General features: G+C 51.3%; 1 protein-coding gene and 1 long non-coding RNA gene across 12 annotated transcripts in view; one reads left to right on the forward strand and one right to left on the reverse strand.

Annotated features, from left to right (window-relative positions):
- The window catches only part of sox5 (SRY-box transcription factor 5), a 47,994-nt gene extending 34,840 nt beyond the window's left edge, over nt 1–13,154 (forward strand). For 4 of the 11 annotated variants that reach the window (XM_088988888.1, XM_088988891.1, XM_088988885.1 and 1 more), the window contains 7 exons: nt 634–786; nt 3,530–3,734; nt 7,252–7,415; nt 8,825–8,942; nt 9,183–9,356; nt 10,435–10,651; nt 10,753–13,154. In XM_088988888.1, the coding sequence (XP_088845014.1) occupies nt 634–786; nt 3,530–3,734; nt 7,252–7,415; nt 8,825–8,942; nt 9,183–9,356; nt 10,435–10,651; nt 10,753–11,068 (1,347 nt within the window). In that variant the 3' untranslated portion in view covers nt 11,069–13,154. The remainder of the gene's footprint in view (nt 1–633; nt 787–3,529; nt 3,735–7,251; nt 7,416–8,824; nt 8,943–9,182; nt 9,357–10,434; nt 10,652–10,752) is intronic. The other 7 variants (XM_088988895.1, XM_088988890.1, XM_088988889.1 and 4 more) reach the window with 6 other exon arrangements.
- LOC148881429 (uncharacterized) overlaps nt 1–14,920 on the reverse strand; it is a 150,683-nt gene that overhangs the window by 99,849 nt on the left and 35,914 nt on the right. The window lies entirely within an intron of this gene.

Below are 14,920 nucleotides of genomic sequence, written 5' to 3' on the forward strand. Positions count from 1 at the left end.
GGAAATGGCAAATCAATAACAATCCTAACTATTAACAACAAAAAAAACATCTGCCGGTTGGCGGCAAGTCAGAGATTTGTCTGAAGTCACTTGAAAGAAGACTCGCGCAACTGCGACGAGCTTTTCCAAGTTGTCGTTGGAAAAGAGCGTCTTTCCGGGCAGCGTTTGGTGTCAACGTTTCCTTCCGTGCGTCCATCATGGCGGAAAGCTACTTTCCTTCAAGCTGATTTCATTCAAAAGCAAATAAAGCGTCTTTGTCTTCGTCTTCGTCTTCGTCGTTGACGTGGCGGCTTTTACATTTTGGGCCTTTTCACCTTGAGCGACGCGCACGGCCTGACCTCGATATCTCCGACGCTTTTCCCTTTCTGCGCAGCGCCGCACCTGGAGGGGACGTCGGCGAGGCCTGTCAAGAGAGGCTGTTAGCGGTGTTCCCGTGGGGATGAGGAGGCGACGATGTCCCTTTCTGTGTGGCGCGAGCAAGCTAACCACTAATGGCCTCTCTCTTCTTGGGCTTTTTCGCCAAGCTCTTCTTCTTTTTTGTTTGCGCCGCTCCTCATTTATTCATGTGGCCCCTTCCCCTCTTCTTCTTCTTCTTCTGTTTTTTTTTTTTTTTTTTCTCTCCTGACGCTGCAGCAGTTGTACGCGGCTCAGCTGGCGGCCATGCAGGTCTCCCCCGGGGCCAAGCAGCACGGCCTGGCGTCGCAAGCCAACCCGGGCGCGCGTTCCCCGCCCGCCGACGCGCACGCCGACAAGGGCCGAAGCTCCCCGCAGCCAAACAAGAGCAAGGTAAGCGCGGCGGCAAAGAAGGCGCTTGCGGGGTAACGCCAGAAAAACAGGCGCCGTCGCCCGACGGCCGGACGCCCGCTGGGGGGCGGCGGACTTGCCCCCAAAAAATAGAGCAAGCCATCTTCCGAGGGCTATCCGGATGCCGTCCGTCATCCAAAGCCAAAGCGGATTCCGTGCGCGCAAAACGCTGAAAACGTGAGCTTCTTTTTGTCGCGCGACTCGGAAACAACGCGGTGACAAAAAGAGGCCTGGCAACACAGCGACGACAGCAAATACCAAAGAAGAAGTCAGTCGGCAACAAAATGATCACGTCAACGCCAACGTTGCCCTTTTCGAGCGTTACAGCACCACTTGGGTGACGTTTGTGTCGTGCGCACGGTTCCCTGGCTGTTGTTTGGAGCTTGCCCCCCCCACCCCCGCCTGGTCACCCCCCCCCCCCCTCCTTTTATCAACCGATCACCGTTACTGATTAAAACCTCAGCAAGTCAGGCGAGGCCGACGCGACGCGGCGTGGACCGTTTTGCCGTTTGGGCCCTTTTCTCAGCTGGCCACAATGGAGGAATTCAAGGAGATTTTGCGCTCCAGCCTTCGGGACCTTGACCAGCCATCCGCGCACGCGCGCGCACGTGAACAAGTGGCCCGATTGTGGCGACTTCCATCATGGGCGGCGCAAACATGGCGCCCCGTCCGCCCGCCCGCCCTATTAGCATATATATGGACTTGGGCTGACCCCTCAAGCGCCGCATCTGACATGCGCCTGAACCCCGGCGGGCCCCGCGGAGCCCAAATGGCCAAGTGACCGCTGCGCCTACGCCCCCCCCCCCTCCCCCCTCCCTTCTTTAGCGGCTTTCTCTCTCGCTGGCTTTCTCTCCGGGCGAGTGCCATGTATATTTCAGAGGTGGCCTTCCCCCCGTGGGCCGCGTCTGGAGTCATTTGGAGAGCCGCCGCCTGCCTTTGCTCACAGCTGTTTGGACCGAGGCGCACGTGGCTAAAGTGCTTTTACCCCGGGGTGAGACACGTGCGCGCACGCGCACGTGCACGTGTCGACCGAGGCAAAGCCGTGGCACACAAGCACAAATCACTGCGGCATACGTGCGGCCTTCTGATTCGAGGTGACACTGTTTTCATCGCTCGCACGCGTCAAGAAATGGACTTTTCATCCCCATTTCAAAAACAAAAGGTCCACTTTTTAGTGTTTCTTGTTAGCTTTTGGAGATATTTCCTTTTGTTATTGTGCGAGTTGTAATGGCTTCGGTTGTCATCAAGCGATCATCAAGAAGACGCCGATTCAAATGCTGAACCCAAACCTTCATTTGCAAATGGCGCCATGCTGATATGATTTTAGTGTCGTGACAAAAACGGACACATTTGCTTTCAACAACAACAACAAAACAAACTACTAAATAAATGCATACATGCACAAATAAATAAATAAATAAACAGATCGATAAATGAATAAATAAATATGGGCAGATTCCAGATCAACAAACAAATAAAGACATAAATCCTGCAAAAGTAGCCAATTCTGAATGCTGTAAATGCAGCGTTTTTGCTGTGTAAATGCCCATGACACAAAAAACTACACCGAAAATTGGAGGGTACAACACGGCCCCCCCTGCGTCACCCTCATTTCAAGCCACCCAAAATGATCCCAAAAGAATCCAAGCATCATCTAAATCATATTTCCAATGCAGAGACCAAATGTCCACGCAATCCTTCCGCATATGGCTGCCACAAAAAAAATAAAAAATCCTCATCGTAATTAGAAGACGTCCGCGTTTTGGTGTCGAAGTCTGAGAGCGAGACACCAAAGGCCACATGCCCCCCCCCCGCCCACTTTGACTTTCAGCTTGTTGAACAACGTCACCCCCCACGCCCACGCCCACGCCCGCCGGTGGGTGGCACACAACAAGTGGGTCCAAGGCTGTCTCAACTAATTCCTCCATGGTGGCATCATGCAGGTTGGCCACCTTCCCACCATGGGATTTGGCTCATGGAGGAAGACCCCCCCCCCCTCCCCCCTTATACACTGCACAAGAGGCACCATGTTATTTGTAAGAACGATTCAAAGGCATTTCCCCACGCCAAAGCCTGCCATAATACGGGTCAGGATTGACAAGATCCTCGCTCGCTTCCTATGCCCCCCCCCCCCCCCCCGACTCTCCTCGGCTCTTCGTCTCACTAAAGGCATCTTTTTTTGGGTGGGGGAGGACCCCCCTCCCCCCTCCTCTAATGAAGGACAATCCGGTTAGGCCTCAGCGCATCCTCTTCCAAAATGGCGCCTTGTGCCCATGCGAGGTGGAGGGGGAGGGGGCGGACTTAATTGAGTTGTGAGAGGCTCATCAGGCTTAATGAGTGGAGATGCCCCGCCCCCCCCCCCACCACAGGATTTGAATCCGGCGCCTTGTTTTGAGGCTCGGCCTGAGCAGCAATTGGACTCGTTGCTGTACAAGAAAAACAAATGGCCACTGTCTATTCTGTGGGGGGGCGGGGGGGGGGGGGGTATGGCCTGAAGGAATGGAAGGCCTGCTGGCCCGCCTGCTGGCCCGCCTGCATGCGGCATGCGCGCAACGGTCGCTCGCGCTCGGAACTTTGCATGACAACGTCAGCGGTCGGGACGGGACGGGACGGGACGGGAAGGACCCACTCGCCCCACCTTGAGGCGGTCGGGGCATCCGTCCGGCCTCCCGCCGCCCAATTGGTAGTCACGGCGGGCGACACTCTGCTGTTTTGCTTTTTGCAGGACAGTGAGGGCGCTCAGCCACTGAACCTGTCGGCCAGGCCGAAGGCATCCGACAGCAAGTCACCCAACTCCCCCCCAACTTCCCCACAGGTCCACGCCGCCGCAGCCGCCGCCGCAGCCGCCAAGCTGGGGCCCCCCGGTTCCTTGAAGCACAGCGTGGCCCCCGCCGGCGTCGGGGGACCTCCGGCCAGAGTCAGCTCCATAGGTGGGTCCGCGCCCTTTCCATCAAACTGACTAAGAAACGCCGGGCGGGGCCGCTTCCGCTCAAAGCCGACCTTCGCCAAGCATCGCAACGCAGTCTTGACAAAATTTGTAAAACGCTCGCTCACAACTAATATGGAGAGAACATTCATTTCAATGACAATGGTGACAGTGCATGCAAAAAAAAATATATATATATATATACAGATAGATAGATGTTTTGTGATAAAACACAAGACATCATACTTTTCGCACCTGCTGCTTTCAAAAAAGTAGAAGTGACTTTTAGGGCTGGCACAGATTGATTGCATTTCCATTTGCTTCAATGGAAACTATGACCTTGGTTTCTGAACATTTGCCGTTACAAAGGGCCATGCAATGAACAAACATCTTGGTTTCAAGCAACTTTTGCAATGATTTGAAGAGCTTTGATAATGACAATCATTTTTCACTACCGGTGGATTATTCGCTCATCGAGCAGACAATGATCACCAAGGAATCTGCACGCACTCATCCTTGTGGCTCAATCATGACAGTTGTCCACTATGAACAATAGAAGCCAAGAAACAAATCTAGTTTTCTAAAAAATATATATCTCTCTCTATCTATATCTATCCCTCTTTTCTAGCATTGCACGCATTGTGGAAGAGGCGCCGAGTGCTTAAAGTGCTTGAGTAAAACGGATGAAACAATTGTCATTGATGACACTGACCACATTTGGACCACAGTGTCGGGATTTCTCCCGCTAATGCTAATTCCAAAATTTCAAATGCTAATGCTAATGGCTCATCCTTCACTTGTCCTCGTCACACTCACGGAAAAAAAAACGATTTTGTTGCAGTTGTTTGTGTACCTCACGGGTGCACAGTCGAAATGATACTTTTAATTGCCGTTTACTGGAAAAAAAATGAGGATGGGGGGGGGGGGGCAATAACAAGTGACAATTCTAATCCAACAATTGCTAAAAACATGACAACAGAAGGATTTGACGCCGCCACGCAGCGTTGAATCCGTATTGATTGATTTCTTTTTCTGCGCCAATCCCGGCGGTGCCGCAGGCCCCCCAAACGGACGGAAATAGCAGCGCTTAGCTTAGCTTTGCTCGCAAGCGAGCGGCGCCATTGTGGTGTGGCGTAATCATCCCCGACCAGATGCGCCCTCACACGCGCACCTCAAATATCACATCAATGAATCACCGTTTTGTGCGCTTAATCCATTTTTCACGCCGCGCCGATAGTTCAAATACTTCACATATGTAACAGGCTATAATTAGTGTGTTTGTGTGCCGGTTGTGTGTTTTTTTCCCTCCCTCCTCCGTGTCACTATTTGCCTTGGGGGCACTGCTGCATTGTTATGTGTTTATTAGTGACTGAAAGCGACATGAAGTGGAGATGGGGGAGGGTCCAAAGATGGATGGGGGATTAACACCCTTCTCTTTTTTTATTTTATTTTGTGGGGGGGATAATAAAGCAAGGCACGTATGACAGACAGGAGGTATCGCCAATGAGATTAGACAAGCCTCTTACATGAGCCGGGACAGCGCAAACACTCAGCGCTAATGACACAATGACATGTGCAATAGGCCGTCAACCCCCCCCCCCCACCCACCAGCCCCCCTTCATCTGACTTCTTGGCTAATCTCACTGTTTTTCAACAAATCTGAGGATTTAATATCAGATTAGTGGATTTGCAGTCCCACATGTTTTTTGTTCGGGGGGGGCATGGGATGGATTACAGTGTTTAAAGTTTGTGCCCGATCCCCCGTGGAATATTCCCATGCTTTTGTGATGAGCCGCCGTTGCCACGCCGATGCCCCCATCTGTTGCCGGCCAGTTGAGGAGGTCACCGGCGCATTTAGCGCTCCGGCGTATTAGGCTTCTTGTTGGCGCTTCAAAGGGGATTGCGAGGGCCCGACAAATTGGAAAAGCGGCGCGATGCGCTGGTTTTGATGCGGCCGCGGGTTTGTTGGCGGGACGTGGCGGTCAAACGGGGCTCGTCGTCATTTTTGCTCAGGTCCGATTTGTGAACTTAACGCTGGTGTTTTATGTGTCAGACATCTTTGCGCAAGAGGAAGCCATTTTTCACCCTGCTTATTTAAAATAGTGAGTCTAAAAGGGAAACGGTCGCGGAATAGAAAGGCTTCTGAGGTCCGCGACTTCCCAAACATGAAAACAGCTTACAAATGGGGCATTGGTGGACCTTCAAGTGCAAAAAATAGGAGCGCCAAAGAAAATGGTGGTCACGCTTAAGGAAGGGGATTGCGCTCCGTGAAGGTGTCAACTTAGTTGCAGACGTCATTTTCTGGGCCGACAGAGCCGCCGGCACATTTCTCTCTTTCTCTTTCTCTCGCTGCCTATCAATCTTCCCATCTCAAGTGAAATTGAAGGCCTGTCACTGCCTTCTATTTCAAATCCCTTTTTTTTTTTTTTTTTTTTTTTTGGGGGGGGGGGGGGGGGGGGGGGGGTGAGTATTTGTCACCCTCCCGAAAGCCTCCCTCTTCCGCTCACACACACACACACACACACACTTTGCGACTGTTCTGTCGGGAGCGCTTTGGTGGTCCAAAATGCGATTGGCCTGTCGGGAGAATTTGTCAAAGGAGAAAATGTGTGTGAGTGAAAAGGAAGCCTCCCTCCCTCCCTCCCTCCCTCCCCCCCCCTCCCCCTCGATCTGGGTCACATGCAGTCGTCTGGATGCTTGGCTTCACTGTCATTGCAACACAAACGCACACAATAAAGTGGAGAAGAAACACCTCCCCCCCTCGCTCTTTTTTTAAATTGAGATTAAAATTGAGTGTCAACCGATTCCAACCCCTTCCTCCCTCCCTTCCTCCCTTCCTTCCTCCCTCCCTCCCTTCCTCCCTTCCTTCCTTCCTCCCTTCCTTCTTTCGGCTCCTTTCACATCTCGATTTCCCCGACTTGTAAAAAAAAAAAAAAAGAGTTGACAGCGCTGTCATTACCAATCTGATGCCAGTAATGTAGCCTGAGATGGCATTAGCGCCGGGCGGGGGGGTGGGGGCTAAAGGGGGGTTGGGGTTTGGGGGGGGGGCTTAGCGCAGATAAAGGCCCCATCAAGCAGCAGAGGCGCTTTGTTGGCGGGAACTTTGCGTCCAGGTTGCGCTCCTCTGGACGCGGACGCCCTCCGATTGTCAGTCAACATCGCAAAGGCTTTTCTTTCTTTTTTGCTGAATGCACATTGCTACATGCTTCAGTCGCAAGGAAGGCACGTATGGATGGAGGCCGCTTGAAGCAGTTTGAGGGGGTCATCCTGACTCACACGCCCCCCCGCTCCAGTGTATGCTAACGTCTTTACCTCGTGGCTAAAAGCAAGATTTATTCTGGCTGAAAAAACTCCTGCCTTTTCCCTTCAACGTAAACGCACGGCGCCAAATGGCAATGACGTTCAAGTCCAAACACAGCCCCCCTCCGCCCCCCCGTCTCCTGCTACATCAAAAAATAGACAAATAATCATCATCATCATCATCATGGTGATAATGTTGCGCTTGTTTGTTGGCGTCTCAGCAGACTTGCTGTCGTCGCTGTCTTCGGGCGCCTACCTGAACGACCACGAGGCGGTGACCAAGGCCTTCGCCGAGGCCCGCCAGATGAAGGAGCAGCTCAAGCGGGAGCAGCAAGCGCTGGACGCCGTCAGCGGCCTCGGACTCAACAACGGACGCTCGGATAAGGTAAACGCATGCTTTTTGTTTCCAACGGCCGCGCAGAAATGCTTGGATGATTTCCGCAAACTCGATAGAAGATTGGAGGCTCGGATAAGCGCCTTCTACCTTCAAATAAAGCCAAATATTGATAACTGACATACAGTGCCCCCCCCCCCCCAGAAAATGTCAACAAAAAGACGTCTCCGTGTCCAAGTCAGAGTTGAATTATGTCGCTTCTGCCATCTAGTGGAGGAAGAATGAAATGCTTTGGGGCCGTCACTGGCTAGCATTTGGTCCCGCTGCCCGAATTCAAAGCGACGCCTGCGATGATTTCCCCTTTCTGCCCGCCCGTCTCCCCCCTTGCTGGCTTTGTGCCCCCCCAACGCGTCAAGCTCGGGCGACAACAGAGTCATCTCTGACACTCCGGGAGGGATTAGTTTTGTCGCTACTTTGTGTGTCGCGCCCGCGTCAGCCGCTCAATCCACTTTTGTGGTGTTCGGCGCGGGGGCTTAATGTCAGACTAGGCCGCCATCCACTCCGTCTCCCTGTTCACCCCCCGCCCCCCATCCCATACAAAAAAACTGCACGCCGGGGGGGTGTGTGGCATCTCTTAATCTTCATACGTGAGCGTGTGCAAGACATGATGTTCTTTTTATCCCCCCTCTGCAATGAAGTCCGATCAGCGGTTTGACACGCAGATAATTCTTCCAAATCTGCGGCGAGACGAGTGGAGAGCGATCAATGTTTGGCTTCCCCATTCAAGGCCAATTGCGCAAATGCAAAGTAATCGGCAACAATGAGACGCGTCGGCTCTCAACACGATGAGCATTTGTCTCGGCAAGCTTTGTTCCGCTCCCGTCGAAATGGAGACTTTTGGGAAGGACAACAGCGGCTGGGGGCTTCCCACCCGCCATCGTCTCATTAAACGGTTGATTTGTTTCTTCTTGTTGATGGCTTTGCGGCGTCAAGTTCCGGCACACATTAAGCATGTAAATGCGCCGTAAATCAGGCTTTTATTGGCTGCAATAAACACCCAGGGGGCGCGCGGTGCCACCTCCATGTCGCCTCTAATGCGGCGGCGCTCGCAGGTGGCCGCAAATCCAAAATGGTCGTCAACATCCAAAGCCAGAGCCTTCAAAACGTGCCAGTGGATGCTTTTTGGGACAATTAGCTTGATTGCGGAGCCACTCTCACTCACTCACTCACTCACTCTCCTAATCCATCCGTGCATGATAAGCCTCGCGGGGGGGCGGCGGGGGCCCAGCCCGGCTGTCCTCGGGACGCAGGTGGGGTCAAACAAACAACCTTGAACAGCCGCGTTCGCACCGAGGGACAATTTTCAGTCTTCCGCAAACAGATTTTTTTGGGGAATGTGGGAGGGAAACGGGAGAGCACCCGGAGAAAATCCACCCCCAAAGCCCGCTGACTCCCCCCAGGCCTGGTGTGTGCAGGACAAGGCGGCTTTGGAGAGTTTGAGCCAACAACTGAAGCAGCAGGCCGAGGACAAGTTCAGCCACGCCATGCTGGACTTCAGCATGAGCGGCGACTCTGACGGTAAGCCAGAAAAACGCCAAAAGCGGGGGCGAGGGGGGGTGCGCCTTTTGCCGGTGACACGTCGCGACACAAGGCACTATTGCTAAAATAGTGACGGTGGCGCCAACTTGAGGTTTTGACACTCGGAGTTTCAATTAGCGTCGTGGTCTCTCTGCGGAAAGGGGAAAAATCTGAACGGCCGCCTGTCCGCCTGCCCTTAAATTCTCACGTGTCTTTTTTTTTTTGTTTTTGTTTTTGCAGGCTCCCCGAGCGTGTCGGACTCTCGGATATTCCGCGAGGCTCGCGGTCGCGGCAGCGGCGAACCTCACATCAAGCGGCCCATGAACGCCTTCATGGTGTGGGCCAAGGACGAGCGCAGGAAGATTCTGCAAGCCTTCCCCGACATGCACAACTCCAACATCAGCAAAATACTCGGTACAAGCACGCACGCACGCACGCACGCGCTCGCTCCTTTCGGTTTGTCTCGCACAACCATTTTACAAAAGCCCGCAACGAAATGTAAACAGACACAATTGACAGAAACTGATTTCAAGCCAGTTGCGGATCAATCATTTCAGACTGGATTGAAGAGCACCGCCACAGGTTGGACGTTGACCAATCAGAGCAGGTGAACTTAGGCTTGCTTTCTTTATTGAGCACTTCGAACAACCGCCGTTGTGTACAAAGTGCTGGAGGTGGAGCCACTGCAACAATAAACAGGAAAACAATCCATTCAAGACGGTAGAAAGAAAGCACAAGACGCCGAAAGCGACATCAAGTCCTGTCCGGTCAAAAGCCAAAGAGACGATGACTTTGGAGACAAGTTTGAAAGATGTCCAGGAAAGGACCCTCACCCTAAATGGACAGGATGGGACGGACAAGGACCACTGGGACCCGACTCTCACTTTGCTCTTCTTTTCATTGACTTTCAAGACATTTTGGGCCATTTAGGTTTCGGCCGGTCAAAGACGACATGAACCCAAAAGCGTCCATCTTCAATGGGAAAAAGCAACACTCGCAGTCCTTTCCTTCCAAGCGGCGACGCGCCGTCAACGTCGGTGGACAAATGATGAGATGATTCATGATGCATGAAACAAGCAGCGCGCCGCCGCCTGACATTTCTTCGGGACCGGCGGGATGGGCCTTGACATTTTAAAGAGCTCCTAAGCGTTTTACAACCCGGGCAAATCTGCTTTTAATAAGCCCCCCTTCCCCCCCCCTCGACCTCAATTGCTAACAGATCGCAGAACAGATGAGAAGGGCCCAGCGCTGACAGCTTTCAGCCATTAAACATCCAGTAGCCCGGCGCAAATTCAGAGCAGAAACGAGACGGCGCTCCGACGCCAAGATGACACACACACACTCACACACACACACACACACACACACATCAGATGGCTTCGTTCCGATCCACGACAAGAAGGATAGGCACCAATTTGGTCCAAAGTATTTGTGAGTAAAATGCAAATGGCGGTGGGAATTAATGGGGGGCCCATCAATTGCCGTTTGCAAGGCTCGCGCTGGAAAGCCATGAGCAACCTGGAGAAGCAGCCGTACTACGAGGAGCAGGCGCGCCTCAGCAAGCAGCATCTGGAGAAGTACCCCGACTACAAGTACAAGCCCAGGCCCAAGCGCACCTGCCTGGTGGACGGAAAGAAGCTGCGCATCGGAGAGTACAAAGCCATCATGCGATCCCGACGACAGGAAATGAGGCAGTACTTCACTGTCGGGTCAGTCACCTCCATGCAATTGCACACACACACACTCTACACACGCGCGCGCACGCTAATCATGCGTGTATTTGTTTGTTTGTTTCTTGGTTTGTTGGCAGGCAACAGAGTCAAGCGGCGCTGTCGTCGGCCGGCGCGGCGTACCCGGGCGCCCTGTCCGCGGCGGGCCTGCCCTCGCCGCAGATGCCGTCGGAGCACTCGAGCATGTCGAGCAGCCCCGAGCCCACGGCCAACCATCACCACCACCGCCGCCGCCACCAAGTGCCGGCGTCCCCCCACTTGACGGGCGAGCGGCCTCGCGTCAAGGAGGAGGAGCTGCGGCTGGACGACGGCAACGGCGACGTCTACGACGATTTGGACTACGAGGACGAGGAGGCCGACTACGCCAGCGACAACGACAATCACGTGGCCCCGTAGGAGGAGGGGCCCCTTTGACCCCGCAGCGACCGTTACGCGATCTGGGAGGGGGGGACGGCAAAAAAAGAAAAGAAGCCACCTCTGACGAGAAAAGTGGCCCAAGAACGGAGCTGTCACGGCCCAAAACGGACAAACGACACTTTAAGACGCTGGACCTTTTCTTTGCTTTTTGCTTCCTCAAGACACTTTGGAAAGAGAGACACAAAAATGTTGCTCGGTCGCTTTGTTGTCGCTCGCTTGGCTAATGTTCTCACTCAGGTACACGGTGCCAATAAGTGGCTTGTGAATGTGATTTCTTTTCGGGGTTTTTTGTGCTACGTTTGAAGAATAATAGGAAAGAGAGACGCCCCCCCCTCCCCCAGTTTGTGGTGAAGCACCTGAAAGACAGCACATTGACATATTTTCTGACACCAACGCCATTTGCAGTTGGACCCAAACACAGTTGATTTTGGGCTTTATTTATAATTGAGGGGTGGGGGGGGGGGTCTCGACGACAAGGAAGCACTGTGTTTGCCAGACAATCCAGCCGTTGTCATCTCGCGCCGCCGCCCCCCCGCGAGCTGATCAGCAGTGCCACATCGCTTGAAACATGCAACCGTGTGTGTGTGGGGGGGGCTTAAAAAAAGACAAGAAACTAACTGCTGTTTATGGAGAACGTCTCACACACACACACGGACACGCAACCGTTATGCGTTACCCCCCCCCCCCCCTCGCCAGTCAGTGTTTCCATTTTGTATTTGAAGACTGTATTTTTGAGTATTTCTCCAAACTGCCTCAATTCTAATCTTATTAACAAGAATTATAAGGACGCTCAGCTATGTTTAGTAAGTTATGTACAGTCTAATTTATTTGTCTTCTCTATATCAGGCTTCTACAACGTTATTTTAGCCTGGAGGTATTACATATAAATGCCCCCCCACCACACACACACACGATTTTGTTTTTTGGGGTTTTTTTTTTCCCCTTTTGAGTTTTTTCCGCCGTTTGGTGAATGATTGGTCTCCTCGGACAAGCTGAAGACAAACGGCGGCAAATGTTGAAAAGCACTCAGACTCTCTCGTCCGTCGGAGAAGAAAAAAAAACCACAGGAGATTTTCTATTTGTATTCTTCCAATCACCTTTCTTTCTTAACCTTATTCTTAACGTATAATGTGAACTTCTTTCACCCCAATGTTTACCAGCTCAGCCCGGGCTACGCAGTCCAACATCATTGTCTGGAATACACACGCACGCACGCACGCACGCACGCACACACGTTTAAGAGATTATTCACGACAACCAAACAAGTCCTATGCTGTCTTTTTATGTGTTTTTTTTTATCTATTTCGATGAAATGGTGTACATATATTTTGTGAAAGTAGTTTGTTTCAATCAGTGCAAAGAAAGCAGTGTTTAGCCCACCAGCGGTGTTCTGCTGTGTGCGGACGGCAACTCCAACAGGCGCCTCCATTATTTGACTTTATTTTGTACCTTTTTTGTTGATTTCGTTGTTTTTGTTTTGTTTTTTGAGCTCCACGGAGCCACGACTTCTCCGTCCAGTCTTACTGATCACGTCACGATGCTGGAGAGAGCAAAGTGGGTGGCGGAGAGGCGAGGGGCATGAGGTCAATCATCCCTGCTGGCAAGGTGGCCCCTCCCCCTCCGCATCCACAAGGCCATCGTATTATTTAAGACAATCAAAGTCATGCGTGGAGCTCAAAACTAAGTTGGAATTATGACGACGACGACGACGACGATGCAGATACGCAAAAAAAAAAAAAAACAATTTTAAAAATGATCTGACCATCTCAACTTGAAAAATCAAGAAAGATAATGATGTAAATATAACATAGAGTTATAGATTTATATTTTGTTCATAACACAGTGTAATATAAATTGTACATTTGGGTTTTTTCCCCCTCTCCTCTCTCTTCCTGTCTCTTTGATTGATGTTTATCCATGTCACAGGAGTCGCCGTGCTCTTACACATAAGACGAAAATGAAAACGGGGGGAGGAAAAGAAGAAAAAAAAGCCACCATCTGTTCTAAGTTGACTTTTTGCCAGGCAAGGCTCTAATAAAGACGGCAACGTGTTGGGTAAAACTCGGGTGTTGGTCTGCATCACTTCTTGATTCGATTGGCGGGCCAAGTTAGCTTTAGCATCAGTGACCGTTTGGCTAGCTTGTTGCATGAGTTCCACTTCACACACGATGAAGGACTTCATGCCTGGTCCTTCATGACATTTCAAGCATGGCTGCTCATGTTAGCATGGGTGCTAGTTTTACACATAGCATTTGGGAATAATCAAAGTGGTTTTGCTACTATTGTACTCGCAAAGAGTGTCAATCAACTTGGATTCAACTAAAGATGTGTCATAATATGACCATTAATGCGGGGGGGGGTGCTCATTATGAATGGCAGTTTCTCGTAAGAAGAATAAATGTGTCAGACACAGGAACTTAATGCCAAAATATAGTCTTTTTGGGGGGGTTGAAGGAGGACAAACAGAGTCGTTTCCTTCTGCTTTACTACTTAGTCAACTCAATATTCAACTTACTGCTTGTTGGAGAATTGAAAAAGAATTTCAGGGGAGGCGAGGTCAACAAAATGGCTTTGGTGACGCATTCAATGTCAATTTTTTGGAAAAGGACGTGCAAAGCGTGCCACAACTATCTTTCCGACGTCATTTTCGCAAGTCCAGAGGGAACCTCCTTTCAAAGCTTTCACTTCATTCGACTTTTTTTGTTTTCTGCTACGCTCAACGGCAACATCTGGCTCCTCCAAGGGCGGTTAGCAAGCCGACAGCCTCGGCAAGAGAGCGTCCTATAGGTTCAAAAAAAAAAAGAACATGTGGCCTGAAATCTTTAATTGATGCCCCCACTTTGCACTGCTTGAAAAACACACAACCTCACTCAGCATGCTGCTGAAAATCATGTCCTCCTCATTTGTGTCCAGATGCTCGCCAATCAACCCCAGCGCACCTCACAAAACCATTTCGACAGAATGCACCGTTGAAAGCACACGGGAGGATGGGGGGTGTCGGTCATTAGCATACATCCACGTCCCCAGCCAGCGCATACACATTCCGATAGCTACTTTGGCTGCAATGGGGACGGCCGCAGATCGGCAACTCTTCCGGTAAGTGAAGGACTTTGTTGTTGCGTTGAATTTTTCAAAGACAGCCTGGAGGTAAAAAACCTGAGCTCAAGGTCGATGTGTGAATAGTTAAGAAGCAAGAGGGGGGATTGGGATTCACCCCCTTTTCCCCCCTCCACCTCCATGCACACACACGTCCATTTTGTTGTCTGATGTACACAAAGTAGTCACAGATGAAATCTCGCGTGGCGGAGGAGTTAGCTGAGCTTCAAGCGCAATTATCCAATCGGCCATTTCCATCTCAAAAGTGGAACCAAAACGACGGCGGGCCAACATTTGCATTTGCATTCACTTCAACTTTGGATTTCAAAAACAATGCTTTTGGGTCGTTTGAACGGCAAAAGTGCGGGTGTTTAGGAGGGGAGGGCGGTTCCGGTGAAAACGATGTCACATGAATGATTTAAAGTCAGTAATAGGATGTGCCGTGACGCAGAGCCGTCGGCGAAGCGGACTGGAAGGCCGCGCCGTTAATGTATTCACGAGGAGGACGGATTGACGGCGGCGGCCGACGACGCAAAAAGCAGCGCCAGGCCAAAAAAGACAAGAAAAATCCAAAACGCACACACACAAGACTTTGTGCTTGCTTACAGCCTAATTCCAAATGCAAACGTTTGACGACAACTCAATCATCCCAAATTAAAAGTCATCATCATCTCATGAACAAAGTCACTGATTTTATATGTAAACTATGTTATCTCTTCACGCCTACAACAGTAA

This window comes from Hippocampus bargibanti, linkage group LG22 (genome assembly GCF_051943395.1).
Source record: "Hippocampus bargibanti isolate YZ-2025 linkage group LG22, ASM5194339v1, whole genome shotgun sequence".
Classification (NCBI taxonomy): Eukaryota; Metazoa; Chordata; class Actinopteri; order Syngnathiformes; family Syngnathidae; genus Hippocampus; species Hippocampus bargibanti.